Below are 27688 nucleotides of genomic sequence, written 5' to 3'. Positions count from 1 at the left end.
TGGGTGGAGATAGAGAAAGAAACGATACCAATATCGATAAAAACATTACCCTACATTGATAAAAAGGACTTTCCACAAATCAAAAGACTAAACATATGGGTATATAACACATTAAAAACATGGGGAAATGTAAGCAAACGTCTGAAAATAAATAACGACCTAGTATATTTTCGAGAAATGGTATGGGACCCCCAATTTGAACCAAATAAAACAGACAATATATTGCAAGAATGGGCTTCAAAAGGATTAAAAACATACTTACAAGTGCTGACAAACAATATAATAAACTCATTTCAATTATTAATATCCAAATACAGGATACCACAAAGGAATTTTTATAAATACTTGCAAGTAAGGACATATTTTTCCAAGTTTTTAAGAACGCAAAGTACTAAAGAAATGCATCCTTTAATTGCTTTTCTGATCAAAAACCACCAGAAAGTACCTAAAAACACCTTGTCAAAAATATATAAAATCCTCCAGAACAATACAAACACAAATGATAGTATACAATTAAAATGGAATGCTGAAATAGGAGATCAAATGAATGACATGGAGTGGAAACAAGTATGCAGAGAAATTCATAAAACAACTAATTCCAAATACTGGAGAGAATTCGCTTGGAAACTATACACTAGATTCTTTATTACACCAAACGTCCTCTCCAAAATAAATAAATCTGCTACATCGGCATGTTGGAGAGAATGTGGCGAGATAAGGGCAAACCACTCGCACATTTTCTTCTTTTGCCCCATCCTAAATTCTTTCTGGAAATCAATTATAGAAGATATAACTAAGATTTTTAATTTGAAAAGAACACTCAACCCTGTAAACATTATTTTGGGGAAATTACCGTTAGAATTAACGCAAGAAATGGACAAATACATATATAGAATCCTCCGAACCGCAGCCCTTAAACAGGTAACAAGGAACTGGCTGACGCCTGCAAGTCCAAGGCCTAAAAAATGGAAAGAAACAGTACAGGAAATATATGAAATGGAGAGAATAACCTTTCGAATTAGGAACAATGAACCTGAGTTTAATAGAAGATGGAGTAAATGGACAAATTATTGGGCCAGGTGACTAAGTTGGGAAAATGAGTGAGACCCAGCACCGACCCCACATCGGAAGTTCGGGCTGTGATCTGTTACTTAGATTATATACGGGGAAAAAAAAAAAAAAAAAAAAAAAATGTATTGGCAACATAGAGGACACTCCCCCCCCCCCCCCCTATTTTATTTTTAGGTTTAATTTGTTAAGTTAGTATTATTAAATACCACTAGTAGTATCACCATTATAATTTAATAGGTATTAGTATTAAGATATCTCTTTTGATTGATGTGTAATTACCTATTTATTTTTATTTATAGTTATTACTTTCTGATTACTGCATTTTATTGCTTTAACACTGGGTGTATAGATAGAAAAAAGAAAAAAGAAAAAGAAAATGTTTGCAAGAAGATAAAGAATGAAATGTAAAATGAAATGTAAACATGAATAAATCTTGCAATAAAAGTATAAAAAAAAAATAAAAAAAAAAAAAAGTATTTTGCTTTGTGTATACGTTCGTATATTGTTTGGTGTGGACCCGAGGAAGAGTAGCTGTTACCATTTGTAACAGCTAATGGGGACCCTAAATAAACCAAATTAAACCAAGCCAAATGGCCTGTATGATCATGACTGCAAAACCACTAAAACACAGCTAAAACAATGGTAACACCTACTGGTCATCTATTGTTATTACAGATATATCTTTCAAATCCTAAAGTCTTCAGAAAATCCAGAAAATAATCCAAATCTGTTACAAATTTCAGAGCCTCTCCCTCAAAATGACACACATTTTTCATAATCAAGAAGAAAAAGTACACCGTTCCAAATCAGGCCTGCCAAATTGTACTTGATTCCTTGTAAATAGTTTGAAAGCTACAGGCAACTTCGTAGTGTTGGTTTGCAACCACTCTAATTGCACTCTTCAATTGTAAACATCTGATAGCAGCACTTAAATTCAAATTCATACACCTCTAATATAGTGGGTTGGACCACCCCTCCCCCAAAAAAAGTTCCAAACATATTCCTTGCCTCCCACAGATCACAAAGCAGATCACACCTCACTCCCAATTATAGAAATGTTTATTTCTTTAATTTTCTTCTCCATCCCAATGCATGCTGAACAATAATGTTGGTGGTAAAAAGAAGAGTACTCCAGTGAATATAACTTGTGTTCAATATTTCAGTCTGAAAACAGTCTCTATCAATTATAGGCTCCATAATAACAAGAGATCAATCACAAGACACATTCATAAGGAGAAGGAATGGTCAAAACAACAAAGACAAGCAGTTCAATCCTAACGTTTCTTTTTTTATCATCAACATTGGAAAACATAACAAAGCATTGAATAAAACACTGGATAAATTAAAATGAGAATGAAAATGTGAAAATTTTAAACAATTTCCCATCCACTCAATAATAAATCTACCAATTAAGAGAGTGGATTACACTCACTTAAATAGTCATCGTTCCTTTCCATATTGTTCAACAAGCTCAACAGAAGTCTTTTAAAACACAGTTTAAGATTACCTGACATAGCAATACTCCCGAGTGTCTACTGTAGATATATAAAGATATTGTTTCTTTTGAAGTAATTATCCATCTCTACAGGTCATGTACAGTAGTGTGGGAGAGCTGAGAAGTTGAAAGCAGTAGGAATAGGTTTGATGGAGGAGCTACAACGCAGCAGCTTTCCTGAGAGACGACAGTTGTAGGCCACTTTTAAATAAAGGCTTTCTACACATTTCTGAACGCATTTCCAAATCCCCATGGTTTTTACAGACCTACATTTTTAGAATTTAGAATATGTTTTAGAATAAGCTTTGGAGATTTTTATTTTATTGTATCATCATTCAGTAGTAAAAATCCTCAGTGCTAATTTAACTCCAAGAGTGTACAAATACATGTACTCTGTGAATAACAAAAGGATAAATGAACATTGAGGAGTTTGCTGCGTATGTTACAGGATCAAAGTGGCTGGGTAATGGAGCTGTCAACAAGGCCAGGTTAGTTGTGTAAAGGCTGCACTCCATACCTGAAGAGCATTCTTTACAATGACAAATATGTCAAATTATAGTGGGTATACAAATAAATCGAATTTGCAGTCATTGCATTGTAATTCGACAAGATTTGTTCCAGAGTTTTCTGTGCAATTATTTTCTAGGGAAAATATATATTTTTAGGAAGGTACTGTAGGAACCCACTGAATAGAGTCAACACAAGGAAACAAAAAAAGAGGTTCAATATCTGACACGGCACTCAGGAATCTAGAGGAACGTGTAGACAGACACGTTGGTTAAGTGACAGGTACCATTTTCTTTCCTGTACACGTTAGCAGCTATATACAGAAGATCACAGACCATGGGGACAAGCCATGTTAGTCATGTCTATGTACACGATGAGATCTCTCTGTTTCAGAGTTTATAGGTAAAGAATTTTCAAATTCCTTTGAAATCATTCAAGTTATTTATCTATATAGACGTATATAAATATCATAAGCAAGTTTGCACAAGAAACCTGTAAGAATGGTAAATGCATATCGACTTCCAGTTTTTATAACACAGCGTCATCAATTCATGCATAGAGGAACTAGACTGAGATTACAATGGCTACATAACAGTGTTACAGACCACGTCCATTGCGTGTATGTTGTGTCCATGAAATAGATTAAAAACACATCTGTTCTTAAAAAGTACTAAACTTAAACCTTGGTAGTGAGAAATTTTATATTTACTCTGGTCAATGAATCAAGTCATTATAGAGAAGCGTCTATCAGAGACTTGATGGAGACACTTCACTCGGGTTTCATTGGCATCTAAAGAAATTGCACTATACCCTCCATTCCGTACACACCCATGCCCCCCCACATGATGAGTCATAGCTATCAATAGAGGATGCAACAGTCAATAGAGGATGCAACAGTCAATACAAACATTCAGTCAGACACCCAGGGTGTGTCATAGTATTCCTGACCTTAGTTTTACTTGATATGAATACTATTATTTATGAACAACAAAAATAGCCAATATACAAGCTCACACTGTGAGCTAGTAGATCTGGTATTTTTGAAACACTTGTGACTATTTTTGGCTATTTCTATGACTATAGTGACATGTCCAAAATAGGGATGCCAAGTTGAAAATTGTTAGTGGGTGCAGTAAACAAAAACAAAAAGAAATACAAGTTTTAAAAAATGTATATAAAAAAGAAAGAAGGCGTGACTGTATCGGGCACAAGGGAATGACGTCCTGTGTCACCGTGCGAATGGGAGGTGTTGGTCCCAGAGTTCAGTACTGTCCGAGAGAAGAGAAAGGCCAGTAGCCAATGTCCTTTTTCTGCCTTCTGCTCCTCCAATCCCGCATTTACATTACATCCTGTCTTGGCACACACTGCACTGATGTTGTTGGTGTGTGAGTAGTACAGGTATATAAATTAGTATGAGTACAGCTCATTGGGTAGGGCAAGTGTGTATAATGTGTATGTGTACGACGTGCATGTGGGATTATGTGTTGTGTCATGAATATCAGAATGTTACTTATGGAACCTCTGAAGATAAAGGGTAGAGTCATCAAACAATGGGTTCTTCACCTCCATTTCCCCGGTCTGTAAATAAGACAGACATAAAGGAGTTGAGTACTGTCATAAGAAACTCTACAAACAACAATTCAAAAGGAAGGAATTCATTCCAATAGGCATTAAATGGGGACTGAAATTTGAAATAATTTAACCACTTATACCCTTTATAATAAGTTGACCAGAGTCCCACAGAGGTCTTTACTAGGCCCCCTCCTCTACATTCTTGTAGTAACTTATTGGTAACATGACAAAACACCCCATCTACCCATCAGGGGAGCTCTATGAACTTGAACTATGTGAGGGAGCTGCCTCTCAATCGCACACATGAATGACTGACAGGCTGTAGTGGTTTGGGCTATGTGGTGCTGTGGCTTTGTTTACAATAGCAAATAGGCAGCACCTTCAACATTTCATAGCAAGAAAAACTACCCCTAAGGCAGAAGAACAGAGAGAGTCGTGCAAGGAGTACTACTTTCAATATCTAGCTTGTGTAAGGTTGCCTACTGCACCTTTAATACAAAGTGCAACAGTTACTCACGGGGGCAAGTCCAGGGCACTCGTACACTGTGAAATCTCCATCCTCATTCTCTTCATCTGACGTAGCCCCCGAGTCTGAAACCTTTGGCTCATCTCTTTGTCTGGAGAAGGACACAATCATATCACAATCATATCACAATCATGATATAACCAGCAGCAGGGATACTAATACTAATCTAACCAGAAAGGGGGAGGTGTCAGGGAGAGACCAGAGACCAGGTGGCAACAGACAAGCCAGAGACATGCCTGGAAGACATGAGCAGATCTGGGTTCAGGAGGTTACTCACTTCTCCAGGGACAGCATCTGTTGTTTCTGGTGTTGGTAGTGGTACATCTGAGCACTGTGTGCCAGCTTCTTATCTCCAGGCTGTGGCACGTGATACAAATGTCAGTGGGCGTGAGAAAAGCTGTGGTATTCATCTAAAACCAGGCATGGCTATGCTGATGTTCACTGTGCATCAGACATCATGTGTTCATATCGCACATGCTGCACTCATGAAATATTAACAATATGAACACACACACATATTTAAGGGATAATGCACTGGGGGCAGTTACCAGTACCATGTATCATTTCTCTGATCTGCTCATAATGCTTTAGCTCGCTTATACCACAGCTAACTTGCAACTCCATAAATGCCAAAAATATTTCTATATAGCAATGTTGCAAACTTAGCAATAGAAATGTCTAGTACATCACAACATGTAGGTTGTCTTTTTATTTTTTTCTCAGCAAAGTAAAATAAAGGTACTTAGAATTTTCTTTCAACAAAACTAGAGCGTCACTTGAATCTGATCTGCTTTTTATCCTCCGTCAAGGGGAGCAACCGTTCATTCTAGCAATCATGTTCATACACTTGGTACAGTCAGCTACCTTACCCACGCTTCCAGTCTTTGTTCATGACTTTTAGCTTTAGGTTATTTATTTATTCTAATATGTAAAAGCTAACTATGCTTTAACAATGCTTCAGTTCCAATCAACAACAATGTACAACATGTGGTTTACAAGGAATCTAAAAATGGGGCTGGGGGTGAAGTGATGGTTATACTTCGTCAAACCCATCCATTTAAAATCACTGTGTGATGATACACCTACCACATTGTTGTCATAGGAATGGGCAGCCATCAGTCCATATGCAGGGTAATCCACCTTCTGAGCCAAACGAACACCCTTCTGCAATCTGAAACACAGAAGAGAAAGGCAGCACTTAAATCCATTTCCTATCAACCCCGAAATGAAACAGCAAGACTGCTAATGTTCTCAGTAGCTGTCAGATGTGAATGTGTGTGTCATGGTGAGTGTGAAGTGGTTATACTGGATAATTAAAGATTACAAGGAATTCGAGATAATCCAGTGCTACTGTAACATTTACTTAAGAGCATCCTTAGTTCAGTATTATTTTCACATTAAAAGAACTTACCTGACCCAACAGACTCCAGTGATGATGAAAGCTAGACAGGCCGCTGCGATGAACACGCTGCTCATGACTGAAAACAGGTACAAACCAAGAGTCAAAGGAAAGAAATGCAGTGCATATTTGACAGTGTCAAAAGAAGACATGATTCCTGGTTTAACGGTGTGATAAAAGGTTGCTGCAGAATGTTCAAAGATAACTGTAGTCAGTGTAGTGCACCACAAGAGTTTCCTGGAGACTGCAATGGGAAAAGGTAGAAAAGCTTACACTGATCTAGTGAATAGTACTGTATATAAGTCTTGGAACAATGCAAGCATTCATGATTATTATAGTGTGTGGCAGGACTAATTGAAAGTAGAGCACTCTGTTCGTCACAGACCATGAGTAATTTGGAGTTAGCTAAGAAATCATATATACAATATGAGGGCGGCCGCAGCTTAGTGGGTAGAGAGAGAGGTCATCAGAAGGCCAGGCCCGGTCTATGTGCCGAAGTGTCCCTGACCAAGATACTTAACCCCAACTGCTCCCCCCAGAGTGCCCATCATAATCATCTGAGCAGCCATCAGCTTGGTGAAGCTGAAAACTGAGTTTTGCCCACAGGACTAACAAGGTATATTAGTTACTAGAGTTTCGGGGGGCTACGCCCCCCTCAACCCCAGGCGCGCACGGGGCCCGGGGACCCCCCTGGAACATGGCGGTTAAATTGCTGGAGTAAAACTGTGGAAAAGTTAAAAAAAAAATAAAAAAAAATTGAAAAAAATATATTTTTGATGTTTGAGGGGGACCCCCCCGGACCCCCTGCTGGTCTACGGACCCCCTGTGGAGTGTTGGGACGCGCGGGGACCCCCCTGGAACATGGCGGAGCCCTTTGGTGTTTTTTTTTTTTTCATGAAGGTGGTTGCTTGTTTCTGGCGCTTGTTTTTAGAGGACCTGGCAACCTGAACTTGGCAACCCGAGTTGTTTGTTTTTGTGTTTGGGATGAACATGGCACGTGAAGGACGGACATAGTGTGATCGAGACATGAGTGAAGTGAAAGTAACGGCCTGGGTGGAACAAAGGAGGTACGTAAGAAGGGGGGGGGGGGGTTGAAGCAAAGGAGCTGCGTGTGTGTTGGTGTGGAGGAGATGGGCAGAGTGCAATGGCAGCGCAAGCCAGCGCATGCTGGCGGTGGCGTTACACCAGAAATGGTGCCTGGAGAAAATGGTGACCAAAAAACTTTTTTGGAAAAAAAGGAAAAAGCCCCCGCACCGGCTGCCTGCTGTTGTGGTGATGAGGTCGTGCGCACGGTAAACGGTACGAAGCTGCCTCCCCTTCCGTTTTGTCCGACATTTGGTGAGTAGAATTAATTATGTTGCGCGGTGGAAAAGGTGTAGTGATCAGTGAGATGTCCCCTACGCGAGGCGTAAATTCAGTGCGGGCACCGTGGCGAGTCAGTTGGCGACATGTGGTCTGGCGGTGCGTTGTTTATTCGATAACAGAGCTGTGGGGTGTCGCACCCAGGGTGCGGAAGTTGCTCGCCATTTATATAGTTAGATATACCATATATATACACTGTGTAAATAGGGCGATGCCCCTTCAATTATGCAATACCCCTTTCACCAATTGTACTGTTGTTGGAGTACCTGTTGCCAGAGTACTTAGTGCAGTACCCATTATAATGGTAGTTGGAGGCCAGTCTATGATGTTAGTACAACATAAGGTATCTCCATATATGGGCATAAAAGGGACACAAACATAAAGACAGATCCAAAAATATTTGGATGGTCAATTTCTGGACAACTGCTGGTAAGACCCAATTCCCACTGGCGACACGACACCAGTCTGAAGTTGATAGGTCGGACAGTTCTCGACTCGAGTTATGCGCAAGAAAGACAGACAGACAGGCAGACAGACAGACAGACAGACAGCCAGACACACACACAAACAGACCCCATTTGGATGACCAGTGAGTTTAGATATAATGTGAGTTTCAGATAAATAGGGCAATATACTGTATTGAAGACACTTACCAATGAAGACGTAATCATTGGCAGGGTGGGGAAGGGTCTTAGGGTTGGTGAGGCGGACCGCTGTGTGGTTTGTGGAGGTGGGTGGGGTGGTGGAGTTGGGCGGGGGACTCTGTGTAGTTGGTTTCTGTGTGGTCGATCTGTGGGTGGGGCTCGGTGCTATAGCCTCCTCCTTTTTGTGTTCAGGAACGTCCTGAGCAGGTGGAGCTAAGATGGGATACAAAAAGGTAACAGTGTCAGTGCCTGCTGGTATATGCATTACTGAAGACTGGATCTGTGTTTTACAGGAAACAATCTGCGCAAGCTCAAGCAGAACAATCACATTTAATTTAATACATTTGACACACGTCTTGTTGTTGTTGTCTGGTCACTTGTCAGTAATGGGTAATTATCCACCCCACCCATGCTGATGGGTAGATTGAGGACACTCCCCAGGAGATGAGTTCATCGTTGTTCCATTTCCTATATAAGCGATGTGTGCATTCAGTTTCTGTTAAACCCTGACGACTACATTGTCGAAATGTTGGTTTCCTGTACCTTTTAATAACATTTTGCATCGTGGCTAAGAGTTGTGCGGCCTCATCCTTCTCAACTTTCTTTGTACTCTACCATACTAATGAATATACCAGCAGATAGCAATCGGGTACTACCTGCAATCCTGAATTAATTCCCCCATGGACTACAAGGTATTAAATACACAATATACATGTATTAGCGGAAGGTTTATGTGTCTAATTTCATTTAAAGATCAAGCCTAAGTTTGCTATTTTGCTGTGTGGTATTACTATCACTATTGGAGTTGTGGTGGTTGGAAGGGTTGATGTCATTCTACTCATCCAGCTGTGGACATGCGCAACAGTCCACTATTAAAAATACATCTCAGTTTATTCTGTCTTTCTCTATCTATGTAAGTGTATGTAACACTGTCCCCATATTTGTCCACCAGAGGATGTTAAAAATGCCAGAACCAACTAGTACTGAAACACTCACAACACCCCACATGAAAGGCGATGAGCCTCATCTATGCATACTATTGGTTACCTTGTTAAGAATACAAAAAATCGGAAACATTTTAGGGAGACTTCGAACATCGGCAGTATCTTTTACTGTGCAGTAATACCTGGTATTCTGACTGTCTCTCGCTGTTCACCAATGATGGTGGAGAGAAAGTCTATTTCCTCATCCAGCTCCGGGTAGGTGGTCTCCTTGCCTAGAGAAATAGATAAAACAATATCAATCATAATTCACTTCCTTTTAAAACTATAGTGGATCCAGTCTGTAAAAGTATAAAAACATTTCTTTCCAACCAGGCACAGTAGTAAATATACCTACAATTGGATAACAAGTGCCTTATTCATACTTTACCATGAGTAAAATGGCATATTAAAATATTTTGCAATGGTGCCAAACCAGGTCTGATGTGTAATATTAAAATGTTATACCATCCAATAAACTGACTCGATAACAGAGCCTGACTTGGGGAAATGAGAGTCACTTATCCTTTGATCCACATGGGAATACTGCCAAGCATTATCTGGTAAAAACAAAAGAAATCTAATAAAAAGTACACTGCTGCCCCCCTGTGGTAAGAGTAAATAACTGTAAATATGATGAAAAGCATAGCAATCAGCATAATGCAGTACACTGCAAAGCCTCTGTACCTAAGTGGGAGGCAGTGTGCAACTGTGCACGTTTTTTCACTGCAGATCAATACCAAGGCATGAGAGGCAGGCTGAGCAAGAGTGACAGCGTGTGCCTCTGTGTGTGTATGTAAATATATGTAAAGTACATTAGATAGAGTGCATGTAGGGTTGTTGTGTGTGTGTGTGTGTCCAGGACAGGTGCACACATGTGATGGTTAAAGAGGCTGCAGGGAGAAAAACACTGACTGAGACTGTATGCGGTGCATTAGTTGTAGTAGGTAGACTGAGAGTGTGGTGCAGTGTGTATTTGTTTGTTTGAGTGTGTGCTTACTTAGGGAAATGCATACGGTTTAATTCCAGTGATTGAATCTGTATGGTGCGCAACGTGTGTATTTTATGGCGTGTGTGCGTGTGCGTGTGCGTGTGTGTGTGTGTGTGTGTGTGTGTGTGTATGTATAGGGAGGGGGGAGGGGGGGTGTGATTGAATGTGGTGCAGTGTGTGTGTGGGAGGATGGGTCAGCGCTCTGCTGTCACAGAGTGAGGCTCTGAGCGTGGGTGGAGGGCAATGAGCATGGAGAAAGAGAGCAGGATAGAGATTTTGTGCGCGTGTGTGTGTGTGTGAATGAGAAGGAGAGCAAGAGAGAGCGAGCGAGCGAGCGAGAGACACACACACACACACACACACACACACACACACACACACACACACACACACACACACACACACACACACACACACACACACACACACACACACACACACAGGGAGCAGGGCAGAGTAAGAGAAAGACAGGAATGCAGACAGATGGGAATGAGATTGAGAGAAAGGGAGAGGAGAAAGAGAGGAGGAATACAGAGAGAAGGGCCAAGAGAGAAAGGGACAGAAAGAGAGAGAGAGAGAGAGTGCACCTTCAGAAACATGAATGAAAGCATCACCACGGCAACAGAGAGAGTTGTAATCAGATACCGTACGTGGGAGAAGGGACCAAGCCAATGGCCAAACAGATTCCTACGGCGGGGTTTTATCGGCTTAAAGCCTCTTTTCTTGGTAAACATGACCGCAGTTGGCTCTGTACTTGGTCCACGCTTTCCCCCCCCCTCTACACCAAATCTCTTTGCCGATCTACAAGCTCAGGATGCAACGCCTTGAGAGCTAGCAGAACGGCTATTGTTGCCAAATGTTTGTTCACCCCAGGATAGGGACCCTACCGTTCAAGTGGTCGATAATACAGTCACACAGGATATATGCATACTACTATACAAGAAGCCTACTGGAAAATGTAACCTATAGATTACACAGGTTCAATCCCTGCAACAACCAACATGCACCCCCATGTTGTGTGTGTCCATGAGCAAGACATAAAGTAGACCCCCGACATATCCTTTTTTTTATTCTGCTGTCTTTTACTTGGAGAAACATAATTTCGTTTTTCTTTTCTAACACTGCTTGCAGATGGAAAACAAATGACAAATAAAGCAATCTTGATTATGCCTGTACTGCAGTAATACTACTGACAGTCACAGAACATACTACCATCCAGGTAGCCTCGCGTCAGCTATGGTGACGCATGGTGACTCACCAGGCTTTCCACCACGAGCAAATAGTACAGTGGTACGATATTACAATGATTGCTAAAAGGAAAACACCAAAAGCCCTAGGGGCTTGTTTCCGTTGTGGTCCTGTAAAACTAAAATTGGGTTCCGGTGGTAGGTTCTGTTTGGCGTCGCATTATTTTTGCTCCCAGCATAATGCAAATCAATTAGTTTAGTCTCGCTATTCGTGCTACGACTTAGAATAAAAGATGGACATACCAAACGATTATTATACCAAAAGAAACAAAATGATTATACCAAACAAAACAATTTTTGAGGTGCACTGCGCTCTTGGGTTCCGCCGTGGGTTATGTCCGCTCTAGACCGGATCAGAAAACCGAAAAAAAGGAGCTGATCACAGGCTACCATCTAGGTAATATAAGTCAGGCAACAGAAACAAAATAACAGTTCATGTATTCCAAACAATGATATTTCCAAGTACTCTAATTCTAAATAGTCCAAATGACAAACAATTGTAGCACTAAATAGTTTTTCTTTGCACGTGGCTTTTTTTTTACCATGTCATTTGTTGACTAGGTTCATGCCATTTACTTCCAAATTTTGTCCCAAAGCTTCAATGCAAAAAATACCCGTCTTAGTGTACCATTCAATCCAGCCGGTGGCAGGCACGTGCACACATACTGTAGGAGCCAACTGGTGCCCGAGCCTGCCTGATTGCCTTCATATGCCTAATTAAATGTTCTCATGCCAAACTGTACTGCAGTTGCTCTCTGCCCTGCTCTCATTCAATACAAAGGCTTGGCTATAGGTCGATTTGTTGGGGTTGTCCCATGTTATAACCTCCTTATAAGTCTGGTTTTAGGACATGCCTAGCATATCTATCCCAATGCATGTCACGTACTAGACAACATCCGTTGATAGGTGACTGATAGGGCAGGAACTTTACCCCTGCGCCACCCGAGATCCCATAATAAAAAACAAAATGTTTACTGTTCAATTTAAGATGTCCTGTTTTTGTGAATGCTGGATATTTTTTTTCCAGTGCAGAGAAAAACAAGTTGCGTGGCAACGTGCCTGCTCACATGTGGCAAGTACACGTAGCTAAAAGGAAGATGGAGAGAGAGAGACTGAGAAGAGAGAAGGATCTCTTACAATACGTCATGAGGCAGAGAAGAGGGTGGGTACTGGGTAGATGGAGGATACATTACATGGAAAACTGGGGGAGGTTACATCAATAGAAGCTATACAGTATGTGCACACAAACCATACTACATCTATGAAATCTTGGGGTGTGAGCAGGTGACCAGAACCAGAACAAACCTGTGATATATCTCAATGCATTTTCATATCCAACAAGAAAGCTTCAGCTATGACTGTTCCCAAATACTTTCAGTCTTTACCTGACTGGCTACAGTGTTTTGCTCAAGGATGATTTGAATCCTCCCATGGCTGCTGCAGGTCATGGATGTGTGACCCTTCTGTTATGACATTGGCACTTTTACATGAGCCCTACCCACTATGTTCTAAATTGTGTTTCAAATCAAGACTGTACAATGTGTGTGTGTATAGGCATAGATGGTAAAAAAAAAGAAAAAAAGAAAAGAGCTGGGGAAAAAAGAGGCAAGGATGAGAGTTGGTGAGAAAGACAAAGTTGAATAAGAAAATAGATAATGGGCACTTGTGTCTCTTCTGCACCAGCCAAACATTTGACCTGTCCATCAGCAAGTCATTCAGTGAGTTATTTCCTCAATCAGTCAGTCAAGAACAAATGGTAACCATTTTAACCCTGAGTCCCTACTTTGGCCATGTCATTTTGGTGCCAATCTTTGAAAATTGAAAAAAACAATACATGAATAAATATAATAACAATCATCAAAAATAGGGCTTAAGTGGGGTCCCTTGGTAAATACATGTATAGAAGAATATCTTCAACTGCAGCTTAACACTTGCATGACTAATAGACCCTGCAGAGGAGGCAGGAAGACAGACCCTCACAAATCCCAATAGACCCTAGAGTATCAATTCTATCAGTCAAGCAATAGATGCTTGGGGAGAAGAATTATGTTGCAAAACAGTTGACTCACATGCTATACACAGGGGAAGGACATGCACAGAAGAAATCCTTGCTGTCAGGTGGAAACCTTCATAATGCCAAAAACTGTTCCTTTTTTATTATAAAACAAAGTAAGAATGAAATAATGAAAATAGCAGATCCACAAGCTCACAACGTATCGTGATGCCGCACGCTGTGGGCTTGTAGATCTACTAGTTTCACTACTTTTGTGTGACACTCATGTATAATGAAATAGGGAATTCGTTAAAAAATAAAGAAAAATTGAGAAATTGGAGATTCAAGGTTTCTGCCTGACAGCAACGAAAGAATGCTTACTGATGCACATGACAAGTGTTTTCAAGTACCCCTCAGCAAAACTACTTTTTTAAAACGGATAGCTCCGTTGCTTAATTCTATTGTTAAATACTTGATAAACAAACACCTGGACTGCATGCATCAGTATCACTGCGCCAACATCTTGTTTACAACATTCACCCTGCCAATCCACGGCCTCTGGTGGATTACTGCTTAATTTGCTTTCTTGAAAAGCTTGGTATGATGGGTTGTGTGAAAGTGTGGTGATTATTCTAGAGATGCAGGAATAATGTACATCTTTCTTTACATCTGTCTTCTGAGTGCCCCAACTCTGCCCCTTGCACTCTTTTACCCTTGGCTGCTTGTAATGGTGGTGTCATGGCAGAATAATGACGAAAATGTAAATGATAGTAGAAAATCTACAATAACGATAAAATGCAATTGATCAGTGTTATTGGCTTTACAGCCCTTTCCCATCTTACGGGGCGGCCATAGCTGAATGGTTAGTGAGCCCGCCTAGGGAGCCAGAGGCCCTGGTTGCCCAAGGTTCGATTCCTGGCCAGGTCAGCATATGTGTCGATGAAATTAAATTTGTCCCTGAGCAAGACTCTTAACCCCTAATTGCTCACAGGTTCTCATTGGAAACAAGACCGCAAGGACTTTCATGAACGACCTGTTAAAAGGAATTATCCTTATCCTTATCTTGTGCTAATGTGAAAGCGCACTGCCAACATCTTACATAGAAGACAGATATTAATAATATTTTTGGGAGGACTCACCAGCATGAGTGGCATGTCTCCTCTTCACCACACAATTGCTGTGTGAGTTTTCTACCAGGGGACTGAGACAGGGGCCACAGTGTGAGTTGCCGGGCAGACAGAAGTGGCGCCCTGCCCGGGCGCAGTCCAAACTCCGTGGGCATGTATGTGATCCTATAGAGGCAGACAGACATGAAGGACAGACATTAGAGCTCAGCTTGGAAAAGGACAACGCAGATTTGAAAGATACACAGGAGGAGGAGGAGGAATGAAACGAGGGAAATTAGTCAAAACCATGCAGGCGTACACACATATCCCACAGCGTTATAATATCACCTGTCAATTATGGACGACAATGAAAACATGATGACAATGATTTATGAATATATCATCCATCTCAAAGTCTGTGTAAGATTCCCCACAAGGAACTTCAACAATAATTGTATTAAAATGAGGAACACAGGTTGACAGCCAAATGAGCTCATAAATCTTGCTGGTATCTTGTAGGCTGCTGGAGGTGTGACTATGGCAACATAAAGAGTATGAGGAGAAAAACAGCCCAGAGGAAAATAAAATATGTGCTGCTAATCACAAACCAAAGATGCGTTATATTCAAACATCAGCATTCATTTCACAGCTTTGTGCGAAAACCAATTAAATTTCCCAGCTATGTAGACATTAAACAAACATCTCCACATCTCTTTTTTGTTATTTCTTTGAAGGTGGTAGTCTATGTGTGTCTAAGTGTTTTGAAGGTCATAAATGACTACACAAGAAGTGTTCTACCACAGGTTTAGGCAATGTCCCTATGACATTTTTCTCTGAGATATTATATAGCGATATTTTAGAGATATTTTTCTAGCAGATTTTGTGATATATATTTGTGACATATGTGTGAGATATAGCAGTGTGCAGTCGGGCAGTGGAAGAGAACTTTCCCATGGAGAGTGTATGAGGGTTAGCTGGAGGGTGCGGAAAAGAGGTCTGTCAACAGGTCAAGTATGGACCTTTTTCACGGCAACCATGTTGACATAAAAAGCTGTGGTATGTTATTTTTCTTGAAAATATTTCCCATGATAATACTAATTAAGGTTCTGTTGCATTTAGTGTAGCAGAATCTTTCCAGTTCCAACACGCACAATAGCAGCACCCTGACTCTGTTGGAACTGAAGCGAAAGCAAGGGGTGCTAGTTTATTGTCAGGCTTATGTGAGGTTACTTAAAAGTGTTGTGAGTACAGTAGAGTTGCGTGCTACATGCTACACGTGATGTATGTTGTGTGCCAAAACGTCCTGAATGCTTATGTGATCTAATATCCTTGCATTAAGTCAAATACATTGCACACTGAGGAAGACCCGTTTGGTTGAAACGCGTCCATTGTTTCTGTCCGTGAGAGGTAAATGAAACCATGTGAAAAGGACATTCAATGTGGGTTGGCTAATTCCTCACTTTTTCAAGTCAAATACATGCCTGCTGTATGTGCTTTCTATGTTGTGTGTTTTCTAATGTTATATCGTATACTGAATATTTTGTTAGTTTTTGTTAACATAATGGCAAACATCAGGAGAAGGGTGCACACCAGTATTGACGAGGTGCTGCTAACCTTGGTAAATAAGTCTAAAAGTGAAGAAAAGGCTGCACACTCAAAGCCACGATGCAGGATAATTTATTGATACCAACGTTTGGACCTGGAAAGGTCTTCTTCAGGGATGGTTTGTTTACATATTGACCTTTTAACATCAACCTGGCAAGGGACTGCGGTTAAAATAGCCACATTTACATCACAGAATAGTGATTTATGTGCTTTGTCCCTGCTAAATAATGAATGACAAAACATGTTTCCACTGCTAATTTGGGGGTGTGGGGCTAACCATTTGTTTACATTTGAATCACTGATTGTTAGGTAATGCAAAAATTCAATAAATAGATCAGTTTGACAGGAATGTATTGTACCTACCTGCTGTGCTTTAAAATGCTTTGTTTTAATTTTGTGATGTCTTACTTACTGTGTGTGTGTGTGTGTGTGTGTGTGTGTGTGTGTGTGTGTGTGTGTGTGTGTGTGTGTGTGTGTGTGTGTGTGTGTGTGTGTGTGTGTGTGTGTGTGTGTGTGTGTGTGTGTGTGTGTGTGTGTGTGATATAAATGAGGGGAAAATCGAAATAAATGCATTCCATTTATTACAATGAACTATTGTTATGTAGTTTGTTATATGTCACAGTCTTTGTCTTTTGGTTCCGCCAGTTTAATGCAAACCAGTGAAACTTTGTGAGCTGTAACACTGTCAATTACTTTACACTTTCCCTAAATCATCCATGCACAGTTGCACACCTTGTTTAATCTTTTGCATGGATTGAATGATTTGTTTGGATTCGCCTGAGTAGACAAGCTGAACACTTCTGACAAGGGCATTGCGTTGGGAATGGCTTAAAATTTCCATGGATATTTGAAATGCTTATTGTTGCTTATGCTGCTGCCCAGACTCTGCACGTAAAGATGAAAGAAATGTATTAGACTAAAGCTATCAATATTACCCTTCTGCTTGTTCTACAGACTTGCTCTGTTCTCAGCTCTGCTATCTAAACCTAGGTACCGGTTGCCATAACGACTACCATGGCAACGGAAATATTTGTGACATCATCAGGGGGTGAGTCACCGCATGGATGCTGGGTCTCTTTTGGTCTCCTGGACTGCTGTATAAAACACCAATAAGTCATAGACAAATAGGAGGGAATGAGAAAGAAGTGGAAGATTATAAGGCATGGTGGTAAATGGTACTGTAATACAATAAAATGCCCACTATTAGACTATAGCTAAAAATGACAACAATAAGACTTATGATCATGCATTAAGAAGACCAACAACAGTCACATTCTTTTATGTATTTACGACTGATGCATGCTCTATATCTGGCCTTCATTTTGGCTGTTTGAATTCGTCCCTTATTGAACATGACAGAGGGATTACTGGGATACCATTGATGTGGGTTAATTGGCCATTTCTGCTTGTGCCTGTTTCAGATTTGCACAGCACACATCTCCCCATGATGGCCACGCATTAACAAAACTGCATTAACAAAACTAAGGCTTCTTTCTTAATGCCCAATTAGGCCGGTTTGATGATACATAAAATTTGCACCTAACCTATTATACTTTGCAATAACTTCCAAGGTTAAAGATGTAGGAATCCTAGTTAGATTAATCAAACTTCCTGGCATGCAGTACTATTATTGTAGTTTCCTCAAAAGACAGCTGAAAGTCCATTTAGAACTACAGTGGCAAATCTATGCAAAGTTTTACTACCACAACGAGGAGGAGGCAAAGTACTTGTACAATACCATCCACTGTTCCGCTAAACCACAATGGAATCGATAGCATCCAGTGGTTCTGGAGTGAAGCAGCTAAACTGTGTGAGGTTCTTACTTGATAAAGCCAACTAGAACATTGCAAATACAGCTTCAACATAAATGTGGACAACAGAACACTCTAATGACACTCTAGTCAGAACACTCTAGTGAATGCACAAACCACTGAACCATGGGATTTAAAATGCACATTAGTATTCAATGTTTTTGCATTTTAATGGAAATTAGCATGAGGTTTAGGCCTGCAGCTATCAATTATTTTCTTAGCAATTATTCTATTGATTACATTTTCAATGAATTGATTAATTTTATTTCAACAATTCGACAAAACCACTTAAGTGTTATTTTATACTTTGTTGCAAAACAGTGTTATGTAAGAATAGTGAAAATGGCACAAGCTCACAAAGCATCGCATTGCTATTATCACTAAGACAGACATATATTATTATTTCGAACCCGCGATGACTCGAACCCGCGATGGGCTGTCAGGCTACATTGAGCCTAGGTGCCCGGACTGCTACGCCAGCGGTCCGGGCCATCGGTTATGTTATTGAATTATTTATTAAATTGATTAGTTTGATATTGATTACGGTAATTGTTGCACCCCTACTGAGGTTATCAAAGTAAAAAAACAGACTGTAGCATTTGGAACTTAGGTGAAAACAACCAGAGCATTTATTCTAACATGTCACTGTCAACAGATTAACATTCAGGATTTTAATATAAGGTACATTCCCACAGTGAGCTTCTCTCTCCCCTCTAATTCCACAGTTTCCTAGCAACAACTTTGTCCTGTGTTTAATCAAAAAAACATGTGAAAGAGAAAAATACATGTCTCCAGTCTCGCTTTCACTGCATCTCAAGGCTACTTCTCTCAAAGCGTGTCAAGTGCGCCATGTTCCATGTCAAAATTAATACACAATTTCTTAAAATATAGGCAGGATTATAATTACATACCAGAGCTTATAGTGTCTGGGCAATATGAATGCCAATTATACCATAATACTCTTCCCCACGGCCACAAGTATTACAAGTGAAATGACAGAGGTCAAAAGAGCAGCACAAATAATAATAAGTACACTAACCAGCTGAAAACACAAACAGGTCTGCTTCTTTGGTCGCCAATGTATAAGGTCAGCAGCAATAAAAACATGAAGAAAATCACATATCTCAATAATAACATTATTCACAAAATGTTGTATATATACGAACCACATTAACTGCTGCACCAAGTACGACCAGAGAAAGCCACATTACCATTGAGCGTTATATAATATTAGCTACTTTGTTACCATTCCACTTTCTTTGGCCAGAGATGCCATGGTGCAGCACTTAACGTGGTATATCTAGACAATGCTGTGAATAACGTTGTTTTGTTCAGAAAACAAAACTAAAACAAATCTAAAACGTGTTTTAATTTACACCCTCATTTTAATCTTTGCACTTTAAATCAAATAAACACTCCCGATTTTACTGTGTAGTCTATCAAATACACGAGGCGACTAGGATGATAGTAAAGAAACATTCTGTACATGGAGTAAAGAAACATTCTGTACATGGAGTAAAGAAACATTATGTACATGGAAGAATAATTCTAGAACACTAGCAGACTTCTACTCCAGGACTAATTCAAATCTCACTCAAACTAAGTGTGCATCCACGTATTTCCAATTCCAGGATGGTGAGTCTGTCTCTTAAAATAGAGGGTCTGGAGAAATTTCAGACTTGAAAATAGAGTCCCTATTTAAGGAACTGCCAGAAATCATGAATCAAGGGAGATCATTATTCATTACTAATATTCTGTCCGCGTCAGCCTCCATTATGTTATAATGATAATGCACTGGGTGAAGCGGGGAGGAGGCGCCACATGTGCTTTATCCCCGGATCATTTTCAGAGCTTCCGTGCTACAGACTATATGACGAAGCATCAACAGTCTGGCTCATACCCAGACTTGTTAAATGACACTCTTCAACCATAGCAATAATTGTATGATCAAATAAATCAATAAGAAGAGAAAAAAAGTGTTACCTTTGAACTCTCAAAAGAGGTTCACTGACATAAAAGCTTTACATTTGAACCACCATAGATTTTTCAAAGGCTCAAAAGAGCAATTAGAGTGGGTAAAGGGCAGCACTATGAGTCATGTTTAGAAAGGACCTACACATTGGAGAGCGATAATAGAATAAAATAATAGAAAAAAAAAGCTTAGGAAGAAGGGACATTTTTACCCGAAAGAGACAAGCAAGAAACAATCAATATGAGAACAGTAAGAAGCCACTCTTCTTCCACAACATGAGATATTTTTAAACTAAAATGGTTACATGAAATTCTAGGAGTTTAGCATAGCTGGACTGCCACTGTACGTATATGCCAAATGCAGGCACATGCTCACTGTCCAGCCTTCCATAGACAAAATAAACAGATAAACAACCAAAAGTTGGGTTGAAAATTATACCACACCACGGTATTATACAGTGACACTAATAATAACCTTCAATTTTAGCCGCACTAATGAGAGTGCAGATGAGGAAGACCAAAACACTGTGTTATGGTTGGTTATAAGATACATGGCCTCTGGGAGCTGTCAGCAATGCTTTAATCTTGTTTGTGCATTAAAAACAAACTGTGAAGGAATGACTGTACGCATCCCAATCACATTAAATAAAAAACTAAAGCAAAAACAAAATGCACAAGGCTTTTTGAGAAAATTTCATTTTGCTCCTTTGGCCATGAAGGGCATCTTCTCAGGGACATTCACGACAGGCGGACATATGGACAGATAGTCAGCAGTGTCATGCTCTCCGAGAACTGCTTGTGGTTGGGGCTTAACAGCCTGTGCATCTGCCGCAGGCTTAGGGCTCTGACCTCACAGGCAGGGAGAACATGACCGCTAATAGGTGTGACACGTTTGAGCACAGGGGCGTAAAAATGTGAGCAGAAGAAGAAGATAGGTCTTCATCCTGAAGTAATGAAAGCTGTCGACCAGTCGTCCTTCACTTCAGTTTGGCTTAACCACTTAAGCCCTATATATTTCGTCATATAAGACAAATCAAAGTTCACAACGTGTCACATAGTTTTACTATATCTCAAATTGTAATATTATAAATACAAAAATTGTCAAAATGTTCAAAACATTTTCAAATTTTGAAACCTTTTGACATTTTGAATTTTATTGAAAATTTGCCCAAAATATGGGTCTCAGAATGAATGTGGATAAACCACAAACCAGCACCAAACCTATATATTAAATGGATACATTTTAGAAAAGACCAGTCTCAGAAGGCATCAGGACACATTGGTGCAAAACAGTTGATTTGTCTCTAGAGCTAGAGAGGAGCACTCACTGCAGAAAACAACAAGTCATCTAATCTGCTACTGAGACAGAAATAAACAAATTATGAGTGGGTTTAATATAAATTCTAAATTCTAAATGTCCGAACAATTGCTTCGAGCAACATGCCTGTCTATTTACTGCAGCTGTTATTTACATCTTCTAAAACACCTTGGCAGCTAGCTAACCTTTTCAATTATTCACAAGTCAATCCTCACAAGACACCTACCATTCATCTTACTTCCAATTAACGTCCCTGGTTTTACTGGAAGAAAAGCAATAGAAAACAAAACAAATGCAGCTCTAATCTCTTTTGTTAGCTTTAGTCTCTTCATTCCTGGAGAGCCCGTCTGGGAAGCTGAAGGTCACGGGTTCGATTCCAGGTGTCCCTGAGCAAGACACTTAACATCTAAACGCTCCCTGAGCACCGTACTTAAGGCTGCTCAGTGCTCCTAGTAGTTGGGTAATAGGATGGGTAAATGCAGAGGACAAATTTCACATACAGGTATGTGCAAATATACCGTGATAAAACCCCCGACATCCCAAAGAGTGGGGACCAAATTCAGATTAATTATATTAATGTAACTTATTTCCTCGGGTTTACATTATTATAGCATTAAAATTGCGTATGTAGTAAAAATAGTAAAGGAACATTTGCTTTGTGACATCTTGGGTGGGTGCCGTGCACTGACAATAACAGATTTAGAAGTTCATAATGCGTCACAGCGGCGGCTATTTTCAGTTTGCGACACTCACTAACGACTAACTCAGACTTACGAGTGAGGGGGCTGGAGGGTACGGTAGCAATGAATGGGTCAAGATCTACTGTCACAGTAGTACACTCATCCATATAAACCACTGGCGTCATAATGCAATTCTTTACCAAATGTGTTCCAAAACCAAATACTCCCAACAGACTACATCAGTTTTACATGCATTAAATCTAGTTTTTTTTTTCTCCAGATGAAACAATACATTTAAATAGAGCCTCAAACTAGCTTAAAGTTAAATTAATATAGAAATGCTATAAAAAGAAATTGCCCCGAGGCCTCAAAGACCAACACCTAAAGTACTGTATGAGCAAAGGGAGTCCGACATTACTCTGTATATCCTCAAGTTTTGTTGATTTAAGCATTTTCTCCCATTTGATCCATTTCTAAAAAGGATTTCAAAAAACACAAGAGTCATTGTGTTCAATGTACTTGAAAGGTCTGCACGTGTCTGTGAGAATAAAGTGGTCAAATCAGAACTCCAAGTAACAATTGCAATACCTACTGCGGCAAACTGCACATCTGGCACAGAGATAAAATCTCTCAAACAGGAGACTGACTTCTTTAGAAACGTTGCTATATGGTTATGGATGAAAGCACAGTGCAGCATGACGCTTGTTGTGCCTTAAAGCTGGAATCTGTGACTTTCATGTCCTACCCAAGATTCAACCCCAGTTACCCAGGTCCCCTCTCCTGTGCAAGTGCTGACATGTCTATCACTGAGCTAACAGTCCTGCTTGCTCAGTGGACACATTTAATTTGGACCTTCAGGCAGTATCGCTTGACAACCAGTAGTGGTCCTACCCGAACACAGAATCTTAACGTCTCAATAGAAGAGCAGCCTGGAGATCAAATATAACCACCACAGTGGTGTTAGACATTGTATTAACATTACTCTACCATACAGATTGGTCAAAATAACGAGTTAACTGCTACAACACCTGAATGTCCCCACGGGGATCAGTAAATGTCAATCTATCTATCTGCCCATCTAAATTAAAGATAGGCCTTAAGCAGTGATCAATAGGATCTGGCTTTTAAATATCCTGAAATTTCTCCTCAAGCAAGGATTGAAGAGGCTGACATATAGGCTTCTTGTTTGGCATTTCTCCTTGGATGAGAGAGCTGAGACCGGACCTGCACTAAAGCCATCCAATTCACAGAGATAACCTAATTAGGGCCAGTGTTGTGTGGAGCAGCTGCAGGGCAATGCTTCTATACCGTACTTCACAGGGTGCAGACAGCCTGCTGGTTTATCTCTGCTGGTCAACTCTGTGTCCTCATACAGTAACAGGTGCTACTCTTGCTCACAGCAAAAACAATAAAAAAAAGCCCTATTGTAGAGATCAAAATAGAGCCATTGACAAATTAAAAATACAATTTGCATTTATTTTGTGTGTGTGTGTGTGTGTGTGTGTGTGTGTGTGTGTGTGTGTGTGTGTGTGTGTGTGTGTGTGTGTGTGTGTGTGTGTGTGTGTGTGTGTGTGTGTGTGTGTGTTGCATGCAACCCCTACATTACTATAACTGCAGTGATGGCAGTATGCTACTGCTAGAGTTTAATTTCAAACAAGAGATAAAGCACTTGGGCAGTAGGCACGTTGACCTGCTGATAAAGCTTTTATTCAGGCAAATTCATATCCCTTCATATCCTTTTGAAATTCAGTTCAAGCATTTAAGCTCTCCCTTGACTTACAGTTCATGCAGTTTAACAGGTAGACTCATCATAAATATGTGGTAAATTCATTGTCATTTAGGTCCTATCCACATTGTTCATTGAGAAAAAAAGAGACCTAAAGTTGGACTTTAATTGATGTGGTTGTTCAACTGATGAGGACATCACCACACCTAGACTCAACTTTCCCTACTGGCTTCCCAATGACAGACATTTCACGCCGTCTGTCTTCCTACTCAACCCTCATCTCTTTATCAAGTGCTTCTCCACCATACAGTACATGTTCATTCAAGGGACACAGGAATATGTGTTACAGTCAGGTCGTGTGGCTCTGACCCCTGAAATGTTCCCCCTAAACTCCCACATCAGTAAATCCCAGATGTCCTTTAACATGGGCACTATCACTATGCCGCTGCCACGGTATGGGCTGTAATGTGCCTGATGCGTGTCGTCACACACACACACACACACACACACACACACACACACACACACACACACACACACACACACACACACACACACACACACACACACACACACACACACACACACACACACACACACACACACACACACACACACACACACACACACACACACACACACACACATCAACGTTTCTGAATGACAGCGAAGCGAAGGGCAACAGAGATGCGATAAGAACAACATTCTGATGACGCAGAACAAAGACATAAGGTGTGGAAATCATGGAGACGCACAGACAACAAACAAACCCTGCTTTATAGATCTACAAAGAGTCTGTAGATGAGACTGACATGGATGGGAACATGTGCCCTTTTGGGTTTGACTGATATGAAAACTACATTATAACCTGGTGATATGTGAGGAATATAACAGCAAGCAGATTCGTCTTTCACATGGCTCATGCATCGTTTTTTTAGTGGACTACAAAATAGGACATGCTTACACTGCAAAATATAGAGTGTTAATTGAGTGTACAAATTACACTCTTAAATTAACATTCAGGAGTTTACAGTGTAATGACATGATGAAGGCACACGTTTGAATTTACTGGAGAGGTTTCATAATTTGTACTTAATTGCAATCCGTTTTCTCCGTACAGTTTTAATTGTCTTCTTCTCGATGCTGCTCTGAATGTGAATTGTTATTGCAGTTTGTCTGTTGCCCAGAATAGCTTTGTGACGTGTAACTAACAGCGTGCTATTGGACACTGACAGAGCGGCCTCCTCAGACCTGACAGAGAGGGAATGTGCCTATGTACGTGTTGCTGATGGTAACCAGTTTCCACTCCATACCTCTGTTTTGATAAGCGAGAAACTGATAGGATTATCCCCATCACTAGACACATCTACCTCAGTGTTTATTGCGTCCATTTCCTGCAGCATAATGTCTTTACCCTCACAGCCCTAGTTTCCTAGGCGTTTGCTAATGGTGTGACATGCTGTCCAGACAAAGCTTAATTAAGAGCCATATACGTCACAATTTATCAGGTCACCCCCAGTCAGATCCCACACCAACAGCATCAGTCCAGTCAGTAGCACAGCCTGGTTGTGCAAGCCACGCTGGCATGTGTGTCACCCAAGGTACTGTGACAACAGTGGTATGAACAGTGACACCATCAAGTGGAGTCTGTGCAGTTAATGTGTATACTAGTCACACAATACATTTATAAAAAAAGCTTTCACAGCTCTGTGTGTGTGGATTATTTTCATTTGGGTGGAAAACTATAGCCCAACAACTCATCAGTGAAAACAAAATGTATGTTTGATCAATTTTATTTGAAAAGAAACTTTTGTGCAAAGACGCAACTCAATGTAAATGTTTGTGTTCATCATTGATTTGATTATCTTTCTTGACAACAATTGGGAGGGGGCTTCAATGAAGCCTAAAGCCATCCTATCAGCCAGGGAAGCAGCAGGTGCATTGGATAAGCTTAAAACACACAAAGCAGAGGCTAAAGTAGATACACATAGCTTACGTTTCAAATACAGAAAATGCCAAATAATAATAATAATAGCCTACATGTACAGTTATTTTGTTAGTTCATTATGTCCATGTGTAAGGCATGTAGAATGAGTCTGAATGACGATGGGAAATGGCATCATCAGCATGGATGTGTGTCAGAAATGAAGACCACATTTTCAGCCTCATCTTCTCTAGGGCAGTGGTTCTCAAACTTTTTAGTTCAAGACCCAAAAGAGAAATTAGATGTTTGCCCAGGGACCCAAGCTACTGAAAATAGCAGATCTACAAGCTCACATGCCACACGTTGTATTTTCACTACTTCTTGAACATTTGTTTTCAAATTTATGGAATTTCTTTGATTTTTATTTATTTATGAAATTATTTTTGAAACATTTTTTAAATCTATTCAAATAATTAAAAACTAAAATGTAGGAAATTAAAAAAAAATATATATATATATAAAAAGGGGGATATTTACTTGCAACCCATTAAAATGTGTCTGTGATGCACAAATGGGTCCCGACTCCCGACCCAATTGTTTGGGAACCAGCACTCTAGGCAGCAGAAACCAGTGACAAGTGTCCTTGTCCTTATCTTACCTGTCAAGCAGGTGCTCGCCATGACGAGGGTCGCCAGGACTGCAGCCTGGGTGAGCAGCGCGGCCCCCGGCCGCTTCCACACTCCTCTTCCCTGGGAGGACAGCATGGCGGAGGAGCGGAGGAGCGCTCCTTACGACAGATGGAGAGACGTGCGGGGGTCGGGGATGACCATTCCCCTGTCCCCTTGTACGGGGGAAAGGCTCCGAAACAAACGCTGTCAGAACGCACAGATGTTGAATGAAACGACGCCGTCAGTGGGTGTAAACATAACGGACAGCCATTGCTGCAGCTCCTCTGTATTTGGTGCAGGATCAGGATGTTGCCACCATATGGCTTGGTGCTGGTGGGTGAACTGAAGGTGGTTGTAGCTCCACTGCTGACTGTGCTGAGCTTAGGAGTCAAATAGAGGTACTACGTAGAGAGTGTCGTCATGACGCTGATTTAATCACCCACGTAGCCTAGAGCCTTCTAGCCTAGTCGGTAACAGGATAGGTGGGCACCAAGGAAGATTTTCCAAAATGTTAAAAAATATATATAAGTTAAGTATGTTTACTTAACATATTTGTTTTTGTTTTCTAACTTTTTATATTATGTTTTGCATAGTAGGGTATATTTGTCTGTCATTAAATGTTTCGATGGATTGAGTACAAGGACCCCAATGGAAACAAGCCATACAGTAGGCTTTCTTGGGTTTAAAATCATCTTAACAGACCTTGAACAGTACTTTCCTGTGCTTTTTTTTGGCAAACTGCTTATTAAGTAATCAATCAAACAAACAAACAATAAAGTAAAGTATACATGATGTGAACATGCTTAAACATTCGACAATTCAATATTTCTACAATTGCTACAAAATCTGTATATCCAGTAATTTTGGGGCATAGACAAGAAGTTGAAGGTTAAAATTAAGTCTGATAATGATGTACCATGCACGTACACATCATGTATAAGATCATATCACATCATACAAAGACATTTTTCAAATATTTAGTTTTTTTTTACATTTTGGACAAAATAGTCTATTTTACTTTTAAGTGCCCAGATGTCCCTAGTGCCCACCTATCCTGTATCCATCTAATCACCCACGTAGCCTAGCTGCCTA

The 27688-nt window shown here is 40.3% G+C and overlaps 1 protein-coding gene across 1 annotated transcript; it reads right to left on the bottom strand.

The window, feature by feature from the left end:
• Positions 1–3425: 3425 nt before the first annotated feature.
• npdc1b (neural proliferation, differentiation and control, 1b) lies at positions 3426–26748 on the bottom strand. Its single transcript, XM_084054492.1, has 9 exons — positions 26587–26748; positions 14927–15079; positions 9703–9792; positions 8586–8789; positions 6583–6649; positions 6258–6342; positions 5449–5528; positions 5163–5262; positions 3426–4651 (listed from the first exon to the last, which is right to left on the bottom strand). The coding sequence occupies exons 1-9, from the start codon at positions 26690–26692 to the stop codon at positions 4580–4582; spliced, it is 957 nt and encodes a 318-aa protein (XP_083910618.1). The 5' UTR covers positions 26693–26748; the 3' UTR covers positions 3426–4579.
• Between the last annotated feature and the right edge of the window lie 940 nt (positions 26749–27688).

Source organism: Gymnoscopelus microlampas (genome assembly GCF_963454915.1).
Source record: "Gymnoscopelus microlampas genome assembly, chromosome: 4".
Classification (NCBI taxonomy): domain Eukaryota; kingdom Metazoa; phylum Chordata; class Actinopteri; order Myctophiformes; family Myctophidae; genus Gymnoscopelus; species Gymnoscopelus microlampas.
The sequence above is the reverse complement of the archived record's forward strand: the minus strand, read 5'-3'. Positions and strand labels throughout refer to the sequence as shown.